This window comes from Rattus norvegicus, chromosome 3 (assembly GCF_036323735.1).
Source record: "Rattus norvegicus strain BN/NHsdMcwi chromosome 3, GRCr8, whole genome shotgun sequence".
Taxonomy (NCBI): Eukaryota; Metazoa; Chordata; class Mammalia; order Rodentia; family Muridae; genus Rattus; species Rattus norvegicus.
Window position 1 is genome coordinate 137198321 of NC_086021.1, and position 23970 is coordinate 137222290.

Genomic DNA, 23970 nt, shown 5'->3' on the forward strand with positions numbered 1-23970 from the left:
AAATGACGTGTGCTAACCTCTCAGACTGCACACCAGCCAGCCTGGGCTATATTCCTTTGCATGCTAGGAAACTGCACACACAAAACTCATCCTAACCAAAAGTGCTTCTCTAAAACAGAGACATTGCCTCTAATATTATATATAGGCAGGAATCTAACTGCTCCTCAGACTGCTGTCCTCTTGCAGTCTACCCAATAAACGATTTCCCCTAGTGTAGCGTAGATGGTGAATTCACTGGCCGCCTGTGTCTGTCAACCCCTTCTCTGCTATCACAGAGTGTGCATCCTGTTGACTATACTGTTTAGTCTCTCTTTATCAGACCGGAGCTAGAGGCCGCCTCTGCATGCCTTCCTCTACCCTGATTAGTCTTCAGGTTCTTCCTCTTTACCGGACCTTTGAGGGGGTTAAAAGGATGTAGAAGTCCCTGGCCCTGAACCAAGCCTGGAACCCAATTCTGTCTGAACTCACAAGCCAGTTATTTTTAAAAACCCAAAGAGAAAAGGAAGAAAAAAAAAAAAAACCCTGACTGTTCCAGTCACTGTACCAGCCAGCTGAGAGAATAGAGATTTGAAAGGAACAAAGGGTTTCCTCAAACATGCAGATCAAGGGCTTGGCTTATGTGGAAACCAGTAACCTACCACTGTGTGCTTTATGACAGAGCCCTGAGAGGCAGCAGCCTCAGGTCCTGCCTCATTCCTGGCAGGGGCCTGGGGAAGCTAGGGACACACTCCTCCCATGCTCTGAGGTCAGAAGCTGACATCTGGGCTCTAAGAGCTGCAAAGTTCCCGTCATTGTGGCACCTGCAGCTCCAAGCCAACCTCACAGATGAGTTCCAGTGTCTACCTGTTCAGTGTCTTGATTAGACCCGGAGCTAAAGCACGGATGGCCACTCTCCTGTTCTTCCTGTTACCACCCCTCCCCTTTTGCCCCTGACATTGCCTTTTGACTTAAGACAGCCTTCAGAGCCTGGAAACAGGTGAACTCTAGGGCTAAGGTGGAGGGAACAGGAAGAAGGGATCACTCTGACATTCTTGGACATAGAACCAAGTCAGATTCAGTCCCTTTAGAGGTATCTCAAGCCAAGTGTGCGAGCCCTCGTTAAAGTAGAGCTATGGCAGTAATCACAATATCATTAGAAGTGTTAATGGGGAACACTTACAGCGAGCAGGAACCCTGCTGAGCACCGTGTGCAGCTTGTGCTAACCAGTGTCTCAGGACTACTGTCACCTCTGTGGAACCCAAGGGAAAACAGGTTCAGAGAAGAGCAGCAGCCCCCACAGCCTCACGCCGTGAGCCAGAGGACCCTGATCCTTGAAATCTTGGTACCAACCTAAAACACGGTAAAAATGCTGACACTTCCGTGTCAGCGGGAACTGATGCACTGCACTGCAAGGTGACAGCACGTGGTCAGTGGTCACTTTCCACCCTTGGGCCCCAGCTTCCTCATTTTTCTCAAAGGTTCCCATTTAAAAAGCATAGACCTCAAAGATATTGTCTCAGCTTAACCCAGAGAAGAAATAGATCTCCTTTCCTGGGAGGGAGGACAGGTTTAGAAAAAGGAGGAAGCGGGGAGGGATGGAGGGAGGGAAGGGAACCCATGAAGCCAGAGCATTTCCCCTTTCTCAGGGCCAGACTTGGTTTACTCAGCCAGGCCTTCCCTTAGCCCTCAGGGATCGGCCAGTTTGTTCCTGCTGAACTCTCAGCCTCCCAACTCTTGCCAAAAGCTGAGCCTGGTCCCAGCACTCCAGCTGTATTCCTGGCCCAGGTATCCATGTAGACTTTTCCTTAGTTTATTTGCTTCAGCTCTAAGCTTCCTCTGAATGGCTACCTTGTTCCTTTCAAACCAAACCCCAAGTCTCTTCATACCCTTCATGAGTTCCTAGCCTCATTATAGCAGGGGTTCAACTGCGTGCCCCGGCTCAGCTCCCTGTTCTCTGCTTCCCTTTGAACAGGACCCAGGACAAACCAGACTTTCCACTCTTTGTTCCTTCTTCAACTTCTCTCCTTGCCTCTTCCTTCTTTTCTTTAAGCTCCAAAGCCGCTCCTTCCCTTTGGTCTTTCGGATCTCGTCTGTAGCACCTCCCTCAGTGCCAGAGCGTGGCCCATGCCCGTGCATTTCTCCTGTGCCAGTTTGCTTTATCGAGCTAGGAAAACTCCTTGGTCTGGTTCCTTTGTGGAAGCATCAAGTTAACACGCACAGGAACAGGATGAATTGACACAGAAGCTCTGGATAACAGCCTAAGGTTTATAACAACCAAGGGTATATGCAATTAAGGAACAGCCACTTTCAAAACAGTAGGGAAAGTTCTCTGGCATCTGTTGGGCTCAGGCCTCAATTCTTCTTTCCTCTAGTGCAGCTGCTGGACAGGACTGGAAGAGGTAGAGCCGTGCTCCTGGGGTTCTTCCTGAAAACCTTGCTTACAACTTACGAGCGAGCGTGCTACAAAGCCACCTGCACGTTACTGTTTATTTTGACTCTGATCTCTCTCAAGCGTGGGCTACCCACTGGGCTCTGTTAAGAAAAAGGAACAGGGCTCACAATAGGCCACAGATGCTTGTGGCCAAAGATTGTGGAAGGCATGCACAATAAGCCATGTGTGATCAACGGCAGAAGCCTGGATCTTCAGGACTGCTTTGCATCTTGGTGTGTGCAGTACCAAGTGTGTTTGGAACCAGGGCTTCCCTGAAGTTCAAGCAATATGCATGAACACCGCTGCAACCTCAGATTCGTTCCACACCAGACTCTGAATGATGTTTTGTCGTTAGACATTCAGCAACCTTTTGCTGTTGTCAAATATTTTTATTTATTTCTGTTTATTATTAATATTATTATTATTATTTAATCTGCCAGATTGTTTTTTTTACTGAACTATCACATTCTGTTATAAGATCTCACATGGGATGAAATTGCAGCTTAAGAAGTTGGGACCTGTGTAATCCCTGTGAAAATCATAAAGAAATATCAGCAATCTGACAGGCCATAGAACCACAGCTACTTATAGGTATAGGTAGAGTGTATTTCTATGGTTTATAGGACATATTTTAAATGTCTACCAACAGATGAGATCAAGCATGTTCAGTGTGGAATGGTTTTGTGTTTATTACTGACCTTTGTTTCATTCTGTGGTGTGGAATACAAAGTATCACTAATGCAAACATGGCTACCTATGTAAGACCTGGGTAAGGATGTTGCCAATAGACATTGTAACATGGAAGAAGGAAAGATCATGGTCCTCAGGCTTAGACAATGAGCTACAGGCAACTAAGAATTGCTGAGAGTGAGAGAAACAGTCTTCCCAGGGAAGAGCACGTCAGTTGGTTATCCAATACAAAATGGTTAGCTCTGACAGCTAATGCATACAAGTAACAGGATAAAGACTCATCAGATTGTATTTCTATATTAAGATATGTATATGTGTATATGCATAGATATGTAACAACCATTAAAGAAAAAGAGGGCAAGAATTAGAAAGAGAAAGGCGGTGAGAGGGAGATTAGAGGGAAGAAAGGGAAGGGAAAAGAAAAATGATGTAATTATAACCTCAAAAATAATAATGATGAAAGATTTCCTGTATAGGAACTTGGCCTTTCTATAAGGTTATTTTCATTTAAGAGAACAAGTACATGAGTATTAACTATGTTTATATATTATAAAAGTACATATTAGGTTTATGGAGAGGTCTAGGTCATACTTAACTGGCCTTGTGTGGCCACCGAAATGTTATACTTTTCAGAGAGAGCACAGCAGGACCTGAAGTTTTCTATAAAATAGTTCAATGATATACCAAATAAACTCTCATATTAACAGGCGGTGAACGCCTCCTAGGAATTTTCATTGAAATATTAACTTGAACCTTTATAGCTCTATTCTACAATAAGTGTTTCCAGCTCCTTGAAACATTTCTTGATAGTTTAACTTGGTCAAGGAGGAGGTTTTGGGGTGGGGGCAGATTGTTGGTATTTTGCTATATTTTTGAGTATTGGTTTGTGGAGGAAAAACACAAATGAATTAGAGTCCTGCCACTAGCCATTTAATAATTGTTTGCATAGTTGTTTTACTCTGATAACTTCATGACTATTGAGTAATGTGTATGATATGTGAGAGTGGTAGTTGCTACCCCAAACTGAGAGTCTCGAAAAGACAAAAATAAAAAAAGTAGGAAATACTGACTGGCGACAAGATGCAGCATTTGCTGTTATGCCCTAAACAATGAAACAAGGAAAAACAAAAAGAACATTGGGAAGACCTCCGCACCATCCGGTAACATGGCCACATGGGAGAAAATGACCCGACACAGCTGGGTCGGACTTTGTTTATTGAGAAAAGAGAAAGAACGCTCTTGGCTCCAAACTAAGGAGAGCTCCGAATTTACCCTTGTTTTAGAAGACCAGACGCATCATTGCAGGGCAAGATGGTGAACCCAGTAGCTCCAACTCTCAGAAAAGGCAGGGGGGGGTCATTGCCTCTAGAGGCTAGCCTGGTCTACACAGCAAGTTTCAACCCAGTAAGTGCTACCAAGTAAGATGTCTCAGAGAATGAACCTGTAATATTGAAGAAAGTAGGGACGGGGGCGGGCGGAGAGGGCAGGCGATTAAGGGTAAGGGTTGGGAGTTGGAGGGGGTCCTGAAAAATATCAATGGACACAAAATAAAATGAAATAAAAACTACAAAAAATAAAAGCAACAACAACCAACCAGTCAAAATACTGAAATAGAAAAGAATGTGGTGGTGGTGGTTGGGGGGCCAAGGGCAAGATACTATCGGCCATGAAAACAAGTAACAAAGCAGCAAAACTAATTATCAGTAGCTCATTTAAATGTAAATGGGTTAAACTTTTTAGTCAAAAGGCACAGACTGAACACTAGTGGCTCAGTGAATAAAGTACTTGCCACACAAACACCAGGACTGGGTTAAAATCCCCAGGACCCACATAAAGCCAGACAGCAGCATGTTCTGTAATCCCAGTGTGGTGGTAAAACAGAAGTGCAGACAAGAGGAAGCTCAAGGGCTGATCGGCCTAGTGTACACGCTACCAAACACCACAAGAGACACTCTGAAAAGAAAAGGATTGGCTCAGGACCCCAAGTCCAAATCTCAGCACAAAGGAGAGTCATTTGCCCCACAGGGACAGAGGGTGGGGATCAGGGAAAAAAACAGGAGATAGAGGAAGAGAAAGACGATGGGAAAGAGGACGGGAGGAGGGGAGAAAAGGGGCAAAGGAGAGGGATAAGGGGGTTTGTCCCAGAGTGGGACAAAGAACTGCCTCTGGATAGAGACAGTTGTGGCCCATAGAAAAACGGCAGTTTATAAAGTAAAATGGGAAACCCCTTGTTAGGATGTGGTGTTTAATGTTAATCGGTGTGTAAATCAGGTAAGCCAGATGGGGCTTTTGATTGCTGGACTTTAATACTTTGGTAGCTGGATCTTGGTTGTCAGCCTCAGGATGAGGAAGTGGCCAAGCAAAGGAATAGATAGACCTTGGTAGCTAGCTATAGGAATGCAATCAAATGGTTTTTAACAAGGAAGAGGGAGGGAGGGAGGGCAAGGCCTGCCAGAACCATGCTAGCCAGAGTTCCTTCAGTAAGGACTGCCTGACATCTGAAGCTATCCTCTGATTACCATACACACACTATGACAAGCACACGTCTGCGTGCGCGCGCGCGCACACACACACACACACACACACACACACACACACACACACACACACAGGCGCAAACTCGCACACTCACGCCATACTTGCATAAAGACATGAACTGATGAGTGGATTTAATTACAATAAAATTCAACTATCTGGTGTCTTCAAAAGATTTTCTTTCCATCAGACATCATGCATAGAATGGCAGAGAAGCAATGGAAAAGGTGTCTCATGTAAAGGGTAACCAGGAGATATCTGGGGCGATTACGCTGCCATATAAAATGGCCTTTAAATCAATTGTGACTTTAAAAGACTAAGGAGAACATTATATATTTATTTTTAAATGTCAATTTGCCGAGAAGATGAGACACTTTTACGTCTACATGCAGCAAAAGGCAGTACGCGCCTCTAGACTGTGGGTCCCAAGGGCAGGCGCTAGGCGTGGCTCACTCTTCCTAGCCACAGCCCAGGGACTTATTTTGCTCAGTTCCCACTGTCCCCAGCAAGTGACCACAAGAAAAGCGAATAGGTAAGGTCTGGGGGTGTTTCCCGCCATCCTTAGCTCCCCTCTACGTCCACTAAGGGACTGGGCATTCCTTCTTTGCTGGTCATGCTGCAGTATGACGACGAGAACAAGGGCTCTTGGACAGGTGTGTCCAGTGTCCCCAGCCAAGCATCCCAAGGCTTTTAGGTACACCCTTGGGGATCCAAACACTCCAAGAGGCTTCACCAATGGAGTGGTGTTTCCTAGGAGGACACTAAACCCGGACAGGGTAGGGTATCAGCTGAAGGTCACACAGCAAGCTAACGGCAAAGCTAGCACTCAGACAGGCCTGAGTCTATTCTTTGCATACCCATGCCCCACCCTTATAAGACTGCCTATCCCTGGTGAGTCCTCTGTCATGGCCCCCATCCACTTCCCTTTCCACCCACCGCTTCTCTACCCTCTGTGAAGCAAGGCCTATCTCAGCCCTGTCTGTATTCCTGTCATGCTGGATGAGAATTTTACACCCTTGGCCCTTTGGGGAAGTGTGGGGAACCATGGTGGAAGGAGAGAACGAACTGAATCTGAGAAGTTGTTCTCTGACCTCTACACTCACGCCACGGCCCACACATGCCTGCACATGCAAACGTAAGTGATGATGATGATGATGATGATGACAATGATGACGACGACGACGGGTTTGGAGGGAGGAAAGGGAAGAGAGAAATGTTATAATTATATTATAGTCTCAAAAATAAAATTTAAGGAAAAAGTATCCAGAGATTTGACTTACCAAAACCCAGTCTGTCTGTCCTCACCTTCCCCCAGAAAAACTGCTCCTATTCCTGCTACTATAGACCTTTCTTTTCATAGGATGCCCATGAAATATGAGTTTTATTCTCCAAGACTAGAACACCTAGAAGACTGCATGGGAACCACCCAGTCTTAGACAACTTTAACCTCTCCAGGCTCAGGGTCCTTGTCAGTTGATAGGGATTGAGCTAAGCATTATGGAAATGTCTCTAGTTCAGTGAGGTCAAAGCTATCTTATAACTTTGCAATGAAACCCACAGAGCCTGTCAGGAAATGGCTTGTGCAAGAACACTGCTCTCTATGGTCTGTTTTTACCAAAGTTCAGGTTGTCCCCATTGTGATGTACTGAGATGTGATGGGGTCTCTAAGAGGTGTTTGGGTCGTGCAGGTCCTACTTTCCTGCGAGGGTTAGTGCTGTTCCCACAAGAAAGGGTTAGTTTCTGCTTGTTTGTTTTAAAAAAAGTTTGTTAAAAAGAAAGTGGCCTCCTTTGTCCTGTCTCTTCTGCATAATCCCTCTGTTTTAGGGTTAACACCACGGTCAAAGCAACATGGGAAGGAGAGGGTTTATCCAGCGCATATACCCTGAGTCACAGTCCATTTAGGGGAAGCTGGATCCTGGATCCTGGAGGCGGGAGCTGATGCAGAGACCATGGAGGAGTGCTGCTTACTGGCTTGCTCCTTGTCCTGCTTTCTTATAAAACCTGGGGCCATTAGCCCAGGGATGGCACCACCCACAATGGGCTGCCCCCCCAATTACTACTTAATCTCACAGAGGCATTTTCTCAGTTGAGGTTCCCTGTCTCAGATGACCCTAGCTTGGGTCAAGATGACATTAAAAACTAACCAGCATAACCCTTCTCCTCCCTTTCTTCTCCACAGACGGATCATCAAGCCCTGAGGAGAAGCCAGCAGTCTGCTCCCACGCTCCCGTCCTTCTCCTACCTTTGGAACCCTCGTGTAAATAAGCCACGTCTACAAATTGTCTCAGGTAGTCTGTTATAACGGCAGAGCTGACCAAGACAAGATCTAATGGACAATAGCTGGGCCATGCGTTTTACCCCTCAGTGGGTGTTGGGCGGCTGGATGTGTGCAAAGCTGAGGTAGGTGGTTGGCAGTGCCTCTGTGGATGTGTGGACACTTCCTCAGTGTTGCTTGCTTTTGTTTCCAGTGAGTGAGGAGTGAAGAGTTGGTGTGGGGAAGCCCAGATATTTTTGTTCGAAGCCTGTTCTGAAGAAGCCTGTTCTCCACAGGGATGAAGGAGAACAGAAGACTGACTAAGAGGGTCTGACTGGGCCCGGGATGTGGTCTAGGTGATTAGAACTTGGCACTTCCTCCTATTGTCTAGCAGCAGCATGGCCAGCAGTGGAGGCTACAAAGACCATCGGGAGAGCTTGGCTCCGGCCCAGACCGGGTGTGAGCTGCTGGCTGCCATCCCCAGACTCTCCCCACCGTGGTCTGCAGTTCTCTCGCCCTGGGCCCTGGTCACTTTCTCTTCATCCTTTTTCTGGCAGCAAGGAAGCTCCTTACTCCCAGGTAAGCTCAATCTCCTTGCTAAGGAGCCTCCTTCTCTCCTACTCAGGATACTCAGGGGATACTCAGGGGATACTCAGGATAGTGAGGGTCCTATGCTCGGAGCCTGATGTGTGGCTAAAGGAAAGAAGCCCTAGAGCCAACACTGCCTAGCAACCCCTGCTAGGAAAGTAGGGATTCCCAGTCCACAGGAAGAGGTTTTGAAGAGCCACTGTCACATTTGAACCCAAGTCTTGTCCCTGACATCCAGGCCAGGCATCCTTCTGTTTCTGTCAAAAAGTCCCATAGTTCCATGGGCTGCCTCTTGATTTAGGCTTACACACACCATACTAACAAAACACAGTGTTACTACGTTGCAATGTAATAATGTATTTTAGCATAAAGCTCTAAAATCCTATTATAAACAGAACATGCTAACACAGATTTATATTTTAATTTAATTTATATTTTAATTCAACATCTTAAAGCACAATTCTTAGCAACATTCCAATCTAAAACTCCAAGGCAACCTATCCTAGCATATAGCATGACCCAGCATCTTAGTACAGTATCGTAATACATTGGAACACAGCATCTAGGCTCGTAATAAAGGAAATGAATGAGGTCTGCATTATTTGAACACAACCCTACCGCCACTCACTGAAACACTTTTCTAAAGTACCCCTTTAGGATCAGTGACTCTGGATCTGATTGGATAGGGTGGAGCAGAATCCTAGCCGTGTCAGAGCTCATGGTTTCCTTACAGACTATTCACAAAAGTGTGTGGCCCTGTACCCCATGGCTGTGAGGCTAGAGCCCTCTCCAGTTGCAGGCCTCTCAAAGGTCCAGTCAGATACACCCAGCTGCCGAACTTTACAGCAAGGATAGCCTTTCTAAAGTCCTTGACTTCCCTGCTTACTCCTCCCAGCTCCTTACCCAATGCTCCAGGCTTCTGTGAGCTGGGACTGCTTTAGGGGCAGGGTAGGTAGGAGGAGACCTGGTGTCAGCCTTAAATACAGTGACTTAGGTCTTCCTCACCATCTGGGTTTCAGGGTAAAACGGGTTGGGCTTCAAGGCAGTGTGAACTCCTGCAGGTTCTGGGGAACCATTGCCATCTCTGGGCCTTCTGGCCCACCTGTGACTTCCCAGGAATATGCAGCCTTATAATGCGTTGCCCACTCCAGCTCACTCACCCCCCAGCTTGCGCTCTTCCCCCCTCCCCCCACAGCCTCGGCCATGTTCCCTCATTTCCCATGGTGTACTTAACAGCTTTAACGGGAGCTATAGGCTCCTCACCAGTGACCCCAGAGATGTTTACTGGGCTGTGGCAACCCCATTTTTATGGATCCCATTCTCAAGGTCAATTTCCTTTTCTAGGTGGGTGTTCATTCCTTCGCAACCTCACACTCCAGTTCTCAGCAAAGCTGGCGCCTAGAATCACCGTTTGAAGTCCCATGGCCCCAGCATAGGACACAGCCATTAAAAAAAAAAAAAAAGGTTACTGTTTGCATAGGTGATTCTGCTGTGCAGCTATGGCCCAGAGTGTTGGATTGAACATCAGCTCCAGAAGGCCAGGACCTCTTCTATCTTGTTCCTCTGTGTCTGACAATGAGAGAGTAGGTGCTCAGGGAAGAGCTGTATAGTGATAAGCCATCCAGGCAAACACATCCTCTGCAAAGTCTTCCACATAGAGCCGGGTGTCAGCAGTGGTGTGGTGGTGGTGGCACGTACCTTTAATCCTAGCATTCAAGGGGACAGAGGCAGGCAGATCTCTGAGTTCAAGGCCTGGTCTACAGAGCAAGTTCCAAGGCAGCCAGGGCCGCACAGAGAAACTCCCATCTTAAAACTAAAATACAAACAAACAAAAAACACCCTCCCCCCCAAAAAAACCCTCAACCAAACAAAAAATTCAAAACTCCCACATAGAAAAAAAATTATAAACAGCATACAAGTTTTCCTTTCCCAGGAAGCAAGTGAATTTCTTCCTGCTCTAGGGTAGGTTGTCATAAAAGGCAAAGTCCATTACCTGGGGGTGGGAAAGGGGCATTCTCTGCAGCAGTCAGAGCAGTGCATCTGGAGCAGTACACAGGGCTAGCGGTGTGGCCCAGTGTGCTCTCCAATATTTCCATGATGGAGGTTTCTTCCCGCCTGCTCAGGACCCTAACCTGTGCTAACACCCCGCTGGTGCCATCCCTCCCCAGAGCTTCGGTTTCTAACTCGGTGGGAATGAGCACCCTGCCTCCTGCACAGGGGTGACCTTGAGAATCAGATGCGATACCAGATGTAAGCGGCATCCGGAAACCCAAGCGCCGGCTCTGCATCCAGCATGCGCTTTGCTGTTACTCCGCAACATGTCACTCAGTCTGTACAGCTGGAATTGCCCTGCAGCTGTGCTGTCTGTCCAATGGTAGCCAGAGGCTCCGAGAGTCCAAAGTCACCTGACCTAGAACCCAGGCCAGCTTTCTCTCTCCCAAAGCCACGGAAGCAGCAAATTAAAGCTCGCACAAGTCCTAGGCCTGCCGGATCTGAGGATGCCGATCCCTGTGAAAGCCAGGTGGCCAGGAAGGACAAACAGCTTACTTTCATGACTCCTCTCACTAGCTCTCAATTGTTTGCGTCCAAGAGAGGAGGAGGTAGTGAGAAGCCAGGCCATCCAGTCGCTAGGGGTGAGCTGTACCACTGCCAGCCAATCCGGTCTGCCAGAGCTGGCGCTGGAAAGGCCCTGGCCCCATCTTGCCAGGACACTTTATCTTTGTCCCAGAACACAAAAGGAGCCTTGTCTTGGCCTCTGCAGCACCAATTCCACATGCTCCTGACTGCCCCGGCCCCTCTGCCCCTAGAATGGCGTACTTTGTCAAGTCAAAAGACTAACTTGTTTCTTTTTCATCAAAATGTGTTGACTGACCTGGCTGATTTATCTTGGGAAAATGGTGGATAGGGGAGGGGAATGAGGTGACAAGGACGAGCACAAGAGCACAATCCAAAACGCCACTGAGACTGCCACACTCAGGAGTGGGCTCTTAGCTTGTACCAAGACCAAACATGGTTGTGTATGGAGTGCAGTTTCAGGGGCTCAGGACAGTCCTGAAACTTACTAGTAGCACAGAACCACCATTAGCTATTTGAGGTGGCGGGGATCATCTTTAAAGCTAAAAAATAAAAGTTGTTTTTGAGTAGAAGCAACTTGTTATCACACCTGAGGATGAATTAGTTCTCATGAAAACCAAGAGGTGAGTCAGTAACAGGACAGAGTGAGCGTAAGTGGAGCCATTAGAGATTAAAGAGGGGACAGTAGGAGCCACGAGGTGAACTAGGCATGATGATATTCAGGACAAGCATTCAAGACAGAAAACAGCCGGCACCAAGGCTCGGGCACATGCATATATGCATGCACTTGCATAAAATATGTACATACACACCAATAAGCACATTGAAAACAGGGGCAAATGTGCACATTCATGCATACACACAGGTGCACACTCACAGGCAGGTGCACACATATATGTATCTACACAATAGGCTGTAGTGGTTCAGGGCCTCACGGAGACAGCAAAGAAGCCAACATGATCACCGTCACACTATGTGTATGCATGTGTGTGTGTACATGTGTGTTTACTTGTTTGTATGCATGTGAGTGTATGTTTATTCATATGTGCCTACAACTACATATGTTCATGTAAAGGCACATCCTTGTGCCTGTGTATGTGTTTATATGCATGTTATTCCTGTTTGTGTGTGTGCCTTGTGTATACATATGCACATGCCTACCCGCATACATGTGTATGCATGAATGTGTGCATGTGTGTGCCTGTTTTCATGTGCTTGTGTGGATGTGCATATTTATGTATATGCTGTGTGCATATGAATGTGTCTGAATGTGTGTGCATAGAAACATGTTTCCATGCATGTACATGTCTGTTGGGTGGTGATCATATGCATGTGTGTGAATGTGCATGTGTTAACACATGCTTCTGTGTCTGTGTGTCTGTGTCTGTGTGTGTTTCTGTGTCTGTGTGTGTGTCTGTGTCTGTGTGTGTGTTTCTGTGTCTCTGTCTGTGTGTCTGTGTCTCTGTGTGTTTCTGTGTCTCTGTGTGTCTGTGTCTATGTGTGTGTTTCTGTGTCTGTGTCTATGTAGCAGTGTTTAAAAAAGGCTATGTGGGACTGGATGGCTCTTGTTCATGTAATCTTATAGCAGGACTAATTCAGACCCACCAGATATATAAATAATGACACAGAGGCTTATTAGTATTTTAAAGCTTAGGTCTTAGCTGGGCCTTCCTCCCCTCCCCCAACTACTCTAGCCCGCCTAATCCTGGCCTATGCCCCACCATGTGGCCAGGTCTACCCCTCTACTCTGCTCTTGTCCATCTGTCCACCTCCAAGTAATGCTGGAGAATCCCCTATCTCTCAATTCTTTCCCCCCAATTCTTTCTCTCTGTCACGAAGTCCTGCCTTTCCTTTCCTGCCTCAGTAATTGACTGTCAGATCTGTATTAAATCAATCAGAATGTGAGGGAGGTGTGTGTCTCCAAAATACTAAGGCAGGCTGTGATCCATAGAAATAACAATACCAAAGTCCAGCCAATTCTCAGCTCTTTCCTGGTACAAAAATCAAATGTGAATAATCCAAAGACAACCTTTACACCGTGCCAGCTCCCCTTTTTAGTCCAATAAATGATGTTTTCTCTAACACCAATGAACTACATACAAAAAGAACAATTATGAGAACTACCAGGTAAGAATTACATTCTCACTGTCCAGCCCATTTGTATCTGGCAACCTTGGAGAAAGTACTCCACTATTTATCCTATCTTGGTGAGTTCAAAGCTCTATACCGAAAGCATTTTTTTATCATTATAACTTGCATTTACCAACCTAAACATATCTTTTTAGACCTTAAAACATCTTAAATCCTAAACAACTTAAGCTTCTTTGTGAGATGAAGGGGTCTGTGAAGGATAAATTTTACCCAAGTAAACAGGAAGCATAGAGCAAGCAGCTTCCAAAACTATAGAAGTGACAGGCACTGTTGGCTGCCTGGAAGTCCGCAAAGATCGCTCTGTAACACTGGGTCACCCATCTTCGTCGGCCTACAAGTTCCGAGCGTCTGACAGACTTATCTGTGAAGCAGGAATTATGTAGGACTAGCCTACCTTCCTTGTCTCAGCGAAGTTGGTCAATCGGCTACCCAGTGTCCTGCTCGTCCACAGTTTGGAGAGCAGGCTGTCAGCAGTCAAGGCAAGGACAGTTTTTGGCCCAGTGGCAACATTGCCTCATTTGATGCAAGCTCCTTACGGAAGTTCTTTCGTGTCTGTGATCTCCTTTGAAATAAAATGGTTGTGTCGCCAGGAGCTGATGTGTCTCACTGTCAGATAAACCTTATTTAAAAAAAATAACAAAGACTTAAATGCTGTATTCTGTAGATCTCTGAAGTGTTTGAAGACTGTGGGGGTTTGTATATGCTTGGGCCAAGGAATGGAACTACACCTTGTTGGTGTAGGTGTGTCACTGTGGGTGTGGGCTTTAGTACCCTAGCCCTAGCTGCCTGGAGGTCAGTCTTCCGTTAGCAGCCTTCAGATGAAGATGTAGAACTCTCAGCTCCTCCTGCACCATGCCTGCCTGGACGCTGCCATGCTCCTGCCTTGATGATACTGGATTGAATCTCAGAATCTGTAAGCCAGCCCCGATTAAATGTTGTCCTTCATAAGTTTTGCCATGGTCGCGGTATCATTTCAGAGCAGTAAAGCCCCATCTAAGACAAAGACCACCTATTTATCTAAAGTGTATCTCAATAGACAGATGTTATTTGTTTCTAGCTATTCACTATCTGTTTAATTTAAAAAACATAGACAGCAGGCTAAATAAAGCTTGTTTCTGTAATTAACTAGACTAATACCTAACAAGACTACGAATTTGGTTACTATAGGTGACTAATTACTGACTTGCATTTCTTAATTATCCTAAATAGTTTGCAGTAGTATCTTTCATAAGGATAAAACTTTACATTACATTGTAAAGTGAGTTGCCTAAGTACAATGCCTTAAACAAGGGTGGAAACATACCTATATTATGTTATAACAAAAGTATAACCTTACATTTCTATTAATATATAATAGTCTGTCAGGTAAAATATTTGAGACTCGTAATTGCTTTTTAATCTAAAAGTAGATTTAACAACCTACCTTTTCATCCTATCATCCTTGTGACCCCCCTTTTCTTTCTATTTTCCCTCCCCCTTTTCTCCTAACACTAGGTAGAAGAGAAAGGAGAGAGGAGAGAAAGAGATCCCTGAATCTGATCTCCTTTACTTTGCTTCCTCACTAATGGAGACCAGTAACAACTTGTGACTGACCCCCTAAACAGTGACAAACATTTATAACCCATTGAACAAACAAAAACCACCCACCCCACCTCTTGGGAATGGGGGCATTGTATTCTTAAAATTGCTTCCTATTGTCTAGAGGCGACAGCATCCTTTGGGGACCCTTGGAAATTGGGATATTGGACAAATCCTGGGAGAGCTAGCTGCGTTGTTTGATGTCCAGTCTCTGAAGGATGGACATGGACAGGGCTTAACTGAAGTCTTGGCTGGAATAGTCTGTGAGGCTGGGCCGATTGAGCCGGTCACCTCCAGGTTGTCTTGGATGCGAGCTTTGAGGAACTAGAAATTAAGATAGTCTGTGAGGCTAGATCACCTGGGGTACTTATTTTGTCTTCATTGGTGTCTTCATTTTGCTCTGAAAGCACATAAACTTTTAAAGGTAATGTTCAGTTTTGCATTAATATGGGTGTGGAATGTGCAGGGTGCACAAATCAGCTAGAGACGATTCTGTGAAAGACACCAAGCTTTATAAGTCCATTTGGGCCGTATAAGAAAAGTGCAATACAAACTCTATCCATGTCATGTGAGAGTATGGCGTGTAAAATCCTGCAGCTAACAGGATGCACTGGCTACTGCAGAGACCTTCATGTCTCGGCCAGCCTCAGAGTCGACCCATGTAGATGGACCAGCAGTCACACCACCTGCTTCATTGTTCTCCTTGGTCTATTTCTCTGTGTCTGCAGCCAAACGGTCAAGACAATCTTAATAATTTTTTAAGGAACCCAGAGCTTTCCATTTCCTGTGAAAATAAAGACAAATCCTCTTCCCCAACTCAACACATTTCCTGACTTCTGTTCTGAAGTTATCAGATATGTACGCTTGACTTAAATCAGCAGTCCTTTTTAAAATCCAGTGTTTTTCAGCATCTGTGCTACCTGTCTTGTTGACAACTAAAAATATTTAAAGTCAATAAAGCATTATTTAATCTGTCTCTGGGAGATCTTCTATCCCCCTTTTGTTTTATGAGCACTTCCTTTAAAGTGTAGTTAGATCTTTTTATGATTGCTTGACCTGTAGGGTTATAAGATATATCTGTAGCATGTTTTATGTCATAATGTCTGAAACGTTGTTGTGTTCCATTGTGGGGCATCACTAGCCCCAGTCTGCAAAGGCATCTCCAAGATACCCACCACCTCTAATAGACGTGCAATCTCAGAATCAGCCTTTCCAGAACTTAAGGCCAAAGCCCACTGGAATTTTAAATAGGCAACAACTGTATGACGTATCAGTGTATGTATGTACTTTAGTTTTCCAAACACTACAAAGTGAAACACAGGCTATTTGTGACATTGCTCTAAGATGGCATCATCAAACAGAATCTGTATCCTTGTTCAGCATACAGTGTCTCTATGGGTTGCCATTCTACAATCCTGTCACAAAGGGGCGCTGTAGGGCTTAGATTTGATTCCTCTAAAGCGTCTTTATTCCGATTCAAAGGATCATCTATCACTTATAACCTAACATTTAATTCCTCAGTCCTCTCCTCTCCTCTCCTTATCTAAGCTTGTTTGATTTTGATTTTTCTTAAAGAGGATATATAAAATTGCAAGCATTACTGAAAATATTATTATTTTATGCCGATTACTGAAACAAAATTATATGGAGTCCAAGTGCCCCTCCCATTGTATTCCTAATTTTTTAAACACATAATATTTTCTTTTTGATCTAACTCTCTCTTTCCTTTGGGGACTTCACTTATTATTTTTAAATTACATATTTCTGTTTACGACTGTCTATACCCAGTTTGTTTGTTATTTTCTTCAGCACCTAAGCACAATTCAAAGCATACATTGTCCTATCAGAGGCTCGTGTGTGGTAAGGACTCCAGTTTCTCAGTCACTCCTGGGCCTGGCTTCTGCTGCCTACCGTCACTTGTACTCCTTTTGCAGCTCCGCTTAGCATGGGGTGATGGCCACTGGTCCTGCCCCAGTTGCTCTGCTCATAGGGAAGGGGCAGTTCCACTGCTCTGAGCCCACCACAGCCAACCAGGGAAACTGAGGCTTCTGTTCACTGGGACCTTTTCCACCCACTGTATGGCCAGTGTACAGGCTTTGTTTTCCACCTAACTCTGACTGCAACCACTGTCTGCCTGCCTGAGCAGCAGCAGCCCCCCTTAGGCTGTTGAGCATTCCCAAGGTGCACCAACTGGGCCAGCACCTCTGACCTCTGTCCACTGCAGCCAACAGCAGCTGGGCCTCCCACCTGAGCAGTGCAGTCTGGAAGGGGCGGTGACGCCTCTACACCACCATTGCTCACAAGCCCAGTAGGTCAGGAATGGGCCTACCTGTCTTGCTATGCTTGGGAGAACTTGTGGTGGCTATCTGGGGCTCCTCTCCAATGGCCTCCTGCATGGCTCTGTTGCTAGGGAAACATCTTCCTCCACACTTTCCACCAGAGACTTTTCTCAGGCCTTAAGCTTGGGTATATACATACCCTCACGTTGGACACCAATTATTGCCAGACTTTCTTGGACCCGACAGCCCCTGAATGACACAGAGACTTATTATTATTTATGAGAGCTGAGACATGATAGCAGGTTATCTCCCAGCTAGCTCTAACCCGACTAATTCTAGTTCACATCCTGCCGCACGGCCTGTTACTTCTCGTTCAGTCCCGGCACCTGCTCCTTCCACCTGCGTATCACGCTGGCGAATCCCCCAAAGACCCTCTCTCTGTCCAGAAGTCCTGTCTATTCTCTCCTGCCTCAGCTATTGGTCGTTAGATCTTTAGTCAACCAATTAGAAGGTGAGGGAGGTGTCTGTTTCCAAACTACTAAGGCAGGTGGATCCATAGAAATAACAATACCAAAGTCTGCCAATGCTCTACTCCGGCAGTACAGAAACCAACATCTGAATAATACAGAGACAAACTTCGCACAGTGCCCAAGAAGATTACCCCAACATGATCTTCCATTCATTCTGGATGACACAGAAGCTATAAGAGTCTTCCAGGGGTGATGTAATCTCATTTGCATTTTCAAGGAAGTCTCCTCCTGACGGTTGTATGAGAGTAGACTGGATGGAGGATGATTTGGGTCTGGCCATTATTTTCTCACCAGGTAACAGTGGAAAATCCATCTCTCCTTCTGGGCCTCAGTTTCCCTGCCTGTGACAAGGTGGAGCAGCTGCTGCCAAGGTCTTCTGCAGCAGGCACAGGCGGCCCTCTATTTAGGGCCTTGGCTCTCAGGCTGTGAGCCAGTTACTAATCCCAGCAGGCCTGAGTGCCCCGTGGCAGCTGCAGAAACCTGGGGATGGTGCTGCAGCCCAGGCACAATTGCCTGTCCTCTGCAGAAACTGGGACAACCAGAGGACTTGAGAGTTGCCTGCCCACACCACAGGCTGGGAACGGCCGGTCTGATGTCACTATTCAACTGGAGGAAAAGCACGGGCCACCAGCCAGAGGTGTCCTGAGACCTTCAGGGGACTGATGTCCCAGCTACAATGTCTTTCCAAATGGTCCAGCTTCAGCTCGGGGAGCTGTGCCCAGCCTCTGTGGGTGAACCTATTGTAGCTATTCAAGCTTCTCTCCTGGGCTCTTGACAAGGTAGAAACCACTACCCCTGTTTTACTGAGTAGAAAACTGAGGACCAAGAAAGTCATGGGCAGCAGAGCTGGGAATTGAACCTGGGTTAAATAGTACTTCCTTCTTTCTTTGCTGCTTCTCAAGGATGCAGTGGATGGGTGGAAAAGAGAAATAGAAGCTAAATATGTTTTAATAAATATAGACATTCACACCCTCCTGCTTTGCCAGGAATGAGGGCTTTCAAACAAAAGCTGCTTTGTGCAGCTGAAGTGAAGCTGTGTGTGTGTGAGCATGCATGTGTGTGTGTGTGTGTGTGTGTGTGTGTTTGTGTGTATATGTGGGTGTGTGTGTATACGTGTGTATGTGTACATGTGTGTGCGTGTGTGTATGTGTGCATGCATGCATATGCATGTGTGTGTATGCATGTACGTGTGTGTGTGTGTATGTGTGTGTGTGTGTGTGTGTGTGTGTGTGTGTAGTGGATAAGCCCCCTGGTCATTGTTTACAGCTTTTGTGCCGTTCATTTATTCCTTTGTAATTGCCACAAAAATTTTTCAAGACATAGCCATGCTGTGGACCGTGTGAGGCTCCAGGGAGGGAACCATAATAATTAACAGAAAATGACTTAGTTCCTGAACCCAGTGGTTTGCACTGCAGTTGAAAGATGTCCTCTTCTGGATGTCGTTTCTGCTACAATCTCCACAAAGAGAAACCCAGGGGCTTTGTGAGGTGCTGTGATTTCACCAGGGGGGAGACCTGATCAGAATTCTAACCTGGACCTTATGGTTCAAAGCAGCAGGAGCAGCCGGCCCTGCAGGAGCAGCCAGCCCTGCGTCGGGCAATTTGATTAGGGTTTAATAGAAGGATTAGTCACAAAGGAAGACAGGGCTACAGGAGACCACAAAGCACTTGTCAGGACCCTCATTCACAGTAAGAGGAAAGAGAAGTCAGTCGGCAGCCGATAGATGAGGACTCCCAACAGAACAGGGGTTTCGGCTCGAGGCATGGTGATTGCGAGATGACCCTGGATCACTAGACTGGGAATACAGACTCCAAGTTGACAGCCCTCTGTCTTCCTATATCTTTCTAGGGCTCTCCACAGCTCAGATCATTGCTGTGATTTGCATAGACATCTGGAATAGATGCTGAAGAAAGGAGACAAAGAGGGTCTGGGAGAAAACCACGTGGTATTCAGCCAAAGTTAAGATGCTTCTGAATCAAGTGCACCTCATTGGGCCAGGGGAGGTCCAGACTCGGGATCAAGCAGGTCATAAGAAAAGGGCAGTGTGACTCAGCTCCCATCCTCCAGCTTTCTGTTGGGCTGGCAGACTTGGCCTGCAGCCTAGCTTCTTGTTCTGGTAAGTCAACTTTCATCAGGTTACAGCCAACCATATGACTGACTGGCACCTTCTAGATTCTAGAATCTTGCAGTAGAACTTAATAGTGATAGCAAGTCTTAAATACTCACTCTCTGGCTAGGAAAGTTCACCAAGAAAAGTAATGTTTGTTTCCCGACCATGGTACATGCCCAGCTGGCAGAATCTTTGCTCCATTATCAGGCTGCTGTGAACAATGCCTCCTGTGAAGAATGCACCATCCCGCCCTCAGGGATAAGAGATCCTGAGCTGCCTACGATCCCAGGCCTCAGTTCTGCTCACACACCTTGGTTCCTGCACATTAAGCTCCATGGTGGTGCTCTTTACTTCAGAAAAGAAATGTGGATGTGTATGCATTAATAATTGCCTGTGCATGTTCCTGCACATGTGTGGTGATCATGTGTGTGTGTGTGTGTGTGTGTGTGTGTGTGTGTGTGTGAGCCTGAGTGGCTCTTGGTCATGTGATCCTTCCTTCTGGAACACCCAGAAGCTGTAAGAGTGTTCAAGGGTTGGCTTGATCTAATTTGCATCTTTGAGAAATTCTCCTCCCTGTGTGAGAGTAGATTGGATGGAGGATGCTGCGACTGTCATCAGGTAAGAGTGTCAACAACTGGGACATGCAGCTCAGGGTGGGCCGAGACAGTGGGCACAGTAAGAGAAATAAGCTTCAAGCCAGGGAATGACTGAGCACATGAATGAGCCTTTGATGCGAGGAAGTTAGGTCTGGGCTATATTGGTCCCCATCATCTGCCTCCTATGAGATGACCAGGGCACCAACACTGATGGCTGGCCACTCTGCTGGTCCCGGAGAACTGACATCTATCAAACAAAGAATAAAGGTGTTCTCTGGCTTGTAGCAGACTTCTGTGGCCTCCCACACGGCTCAGGCTGTCTCGAGGGAGTGGGGCAGACAGAAGAGCCAAAGGAAACAGGGAGAAACCTTGTCAGTTTTAAGGGGAAAGGTAGAGGGATGAGCCCGAACAGATAGGGCGCTAGCATCCTAGAGCCAGGACCCGGTTAGAGGCTTGTCTGAGTTCACTGGAAGCTGGACACCCTTGCCTGAGGCAGTTGGCTGTAGAAGGTGGCTAAGGGAAGTGATGGCTTCCCTGACAAACAGAAACCCGATCCACAAGGTTTCTGAGGAATGCTGAGTTTTTTTTTTTTTTTTTTTTTGTTTATCCACTAGCCATCCTTCTTGTTTGCCCAGTCAGAGTCCAGCCTGTGCTGAGCCTAGACTGTTTGTCATTCAGGACCTTGTCAGCCACTCTGCCAAGCCTAGGGAGCCTGCTTTGGCCCTAACTGTGCCTTCATCCGAAAAGGGGAATAATTAGTTGTAAGAGTGAAACTAATGCACTTTGTTTAGATGAGGGCTTGGCACAGAGTGTTGCAGAGAACTATTGCGACTACACACAACCTCACCCAGACATCAGAGCAGGCACCGTATCGAGTAGACTACAAACTGGACTTCTTTCTCACAAACAAACAAAAAAAAAAAGTGAACAAATCTATGACATTTTGGTCTCCATTCAGAGCTGAGTTTGGCTCAGAGACTTCAACCCTCTTTCAAGGTCACACAGCCTACAGATGAAGATGGGTTTGCAGCCAGCACTCAACCTAGCCTGGGTCTTTACACGCACCGCTGCCTCTCCTGAGCGCTTTGACAACGAGGACGACAGAGCCCCTGAGAACTCACACCAGGTTTTTGTCCTCCTGTGAGGACCCTCATCATGGATATTCCTGAATTCTGTCAGCATCAAACCCAGGACAGAACTAAGGAACTATTTCTGTTCCCATTCTTAGAGAAGGAAACTGAGGCTCGGAGAGACAAAGGAACTCTCCCAAGAGTACTCAATACACAGTAGAGGCAGCAGGAGCATGGTTTCCCCCTGGAGAGACAACCAGGGCTCTAGGACCCCAGCACCACCTGGCAATACCCATTACTAAGCCCAGCAGCACTCACTCTCTATCTCCCTGCTTTATGACCTGTTTATGAGCCAGAGGCCTGCCAGCTTCTCTGTTGTCATGGAAACAAACCCAGCACAGACATGCTGGTGGCTCATTCTGGGGTTGTTGATTTTGTTGTTGATTTTGTTGCCTGTGTGTACACATGTGTGCATGGGGGTGGGGCACAGTTGTGTGCAGATGCATGTGGAGGCCGGATAGAGTTTGATGTCTGGTATCTTTCTCCATCCCTTCTCACTTTATTTACTGAGGTCAGATCGCTCTCTGAACCAACAGCTCACAAGCAGCTAGCCCAGCTAATCAGCTTGCTACCCAGATCCCAGGATCAAGTATTTTTGCCTCCCAAGAGCTAAGATTACAGGCAGGTCATCAGTTCTGCCTGGTGTTTGAAGGTGATCTGGGAATCTAAATTCTGGCCCTCATACTTGTGTGGCAAGTGTTTTATCCAACGCTTCATCTCATTATCTTATGGGGTTGGCAATTTTAACTCAGGAGCCAAACCAGGAGCCCAGTGTTGGAGCCAAAGATGGGAATCTGTAAGTTCCAGGGCCACACAGAGCCTGCCTGTAGATACTCTGCCCCAGGTTCCTTCTGTGCCAAAAGAGCTCAGTGACTGCGTGTTTGGGAGATGAAGGAGCTACGAGAGGTTGGGGGGAGTCTGGAACATACAAGAAAATACAATGGGTCACTAATCGGGGCTTTGAGAACTCTCAGAGTTGGGCTGTGAACCCATAAGGTCCAGGACACACAGAAACAAGATGACAGCCAAAATGAAAGGGTTTACAAAGATACACAGATGCACACTAGAGATGGGCTCATAACAGCTGCGGGGGAAACACCCACGGGCACCAACACATCCAGAGTGACGCCCAGGTACTCAGAACCACAGACATCCAAGACACATAAAGAACATTTGATGCTCACAGGTACCTGTCAACACACACACACACACACACACACACACACACACACACACACACACAAAGAGCATACAGACACATACTACTTACCATCTGTGTGACCCAGGCACCTTGCCCCACCTCCCCAAGTCTCAGTCTTACCCTCTGTCATATGGGTATCATGGTTGCAATTCATGGAGGACAGAGGGACTGGCAAAGTGCTGGTGCACTTCAGACACCTTTATACCTTCTCTGATAGCGGGAGAGAAGTGAGCTAGCAAGGACTCTGCTAGAAGGAGCTAGCAGTTCTAGACCGGTCTGCTCCCTTGGGGATGCGCCAGTCCCTCTCGGGGTGCAGAATCTCCTGCTGTCACCCCATTACACCGGCAAGAAAGTGAAAGTAAAATGTGAAGAATGTGTCTCTGGGAGAGGTGGGCCACTGAGATTATGGGCTGCTTCAGAACAGACCCTGCCCTGGTGAGGTGGAATAGCTTCCAGACCTGTCAGGGTCTCTCCTGCATTCCTGGACTCGAGGCCCTGAGAGGATGCACAGCCAAAAGGACTCCTCTAGGGCTCTATCCACAGCTAGAGACCCCTGGCCTTTGTGCAGAGTGGCCACAGCCCAGGCCTATGGTTGCTAGGGAACTGAATGGCTTTCCAGAGGCAGGCAGTGTATGAGGGTGCAGCCTCCCTCACACTCCAGGTAGCCATGGGTAAAGGTGTTCTGGGGTCCCACTCTGGGTTTCTACCCAGGGTAGGCTGCATATTCATTGATAACTTGGCACGGGAGGGCAGAGCTGCCCAGGATCTTGCTTTCTATGGGTCCCAGCCCTGCCTACTGGGAAAAAGGACATGAGGGACAATCACAGTGCTGTCATTGTCCCCAAGGTCATACCCAAGGCAGGCCCAGGGTTCAAGACAGTCCTGGAGGATCCACCCCATCTCAGCCTTGACCTTGGTTGAGAGACATTCCTCCCACTCCTTACCCTGCACCCTACTCTCTGTGAATCAAATGTCTTTGCTGATCTAGGGAGATTACAGGCTTCCTCCCTCCTGACTCCCAGAATTGGGGAGAACCTGAGTTAAGGATGAGAACAGAAATGTCCTGAATAATTAAAGAGGCAGACGGGCCTCTATCTATCACCTTGAAGGGAGCCACAGGGCTGGTCAGCAGCACTGCGAAAGGCTAGGCTCCAGATTGCACTGCATAAAACACTAAGTCAGAAACGTGCACGTGACCCAGAACCTCTCACTTCGGGTGCACACCCAGAACACTTTCGCTGGGGCTTGGATGACTGATGCTTACTTGTCTATCACTAAGAAGGCCAGGCTTGACCCCCTGAACCATCTAAAATGGTATGACAGAACCCACCTATAACCCTAGC

The 23970-nt window shown here is 46.8% G+C and overlaps 1 protein-coding gene and 2 long non-coding RNA genes across 12 annotated transcripts in view; 1 reads left to right on the plus strand and 2 right to left on the minus strand.

Moving 5' to 3' along the window:
* Positions 1-18114, minus strand: part of Sirpb3 (signal-regulatory protein beta 3) — an 84490-nt gene extending 66376 nt beyond the window's left edge. The window contains exon 1 of the mRNA NM_001134515.1: positions 17882-18114. Within this exon, the coding sequence (NP_001127987.1) occupies positions 17882-17903 (22 nt within the window). The 5' untranslated portion in view covers positions 17904-18114. The remainder of the gene's footprint in view (positions 1-17881) is intronic.
* LOC134486440 (uncharacterized) overlaps positions 1-23970 on the plus strand; it is a 41048-nt gene that overhangs the window by 10143 nt on the left and 6935 nt on the right. For 2 of the 10 annotated variants that reach the window (XR_010065379.1, XR_010065381.1), the window contains exons 2-3: positions 7816-8469; positions 19439-19706. This is a non-coding gene — a long non-coding RNA (uncharacterized LOC134486440). Of the gene's footprint in view, positions 1-5681; positions 6772-7815; positions 8470-9822; positions 9955-19438; positions 19707-23970 lie in introns of those variants that run through there. The other 8 variants (XR_010065382.1, XR_010065378.1, XR_010065380.1 and 5 more) reach the window with 8 other exon arrangements.
* On the minus strand, positions 8890-14137 carry LOC134486442 (uncharacterized). Its single transcript, XR_010065386.1, has 2 exons — positions 10472-14137; positions 8890-10184 (listed from the first exon to the last, which is right to left on the minus strand). It is a non-coding gene; the product is annotated as an uncharacterized LOC134486442 (long non-coding RNA).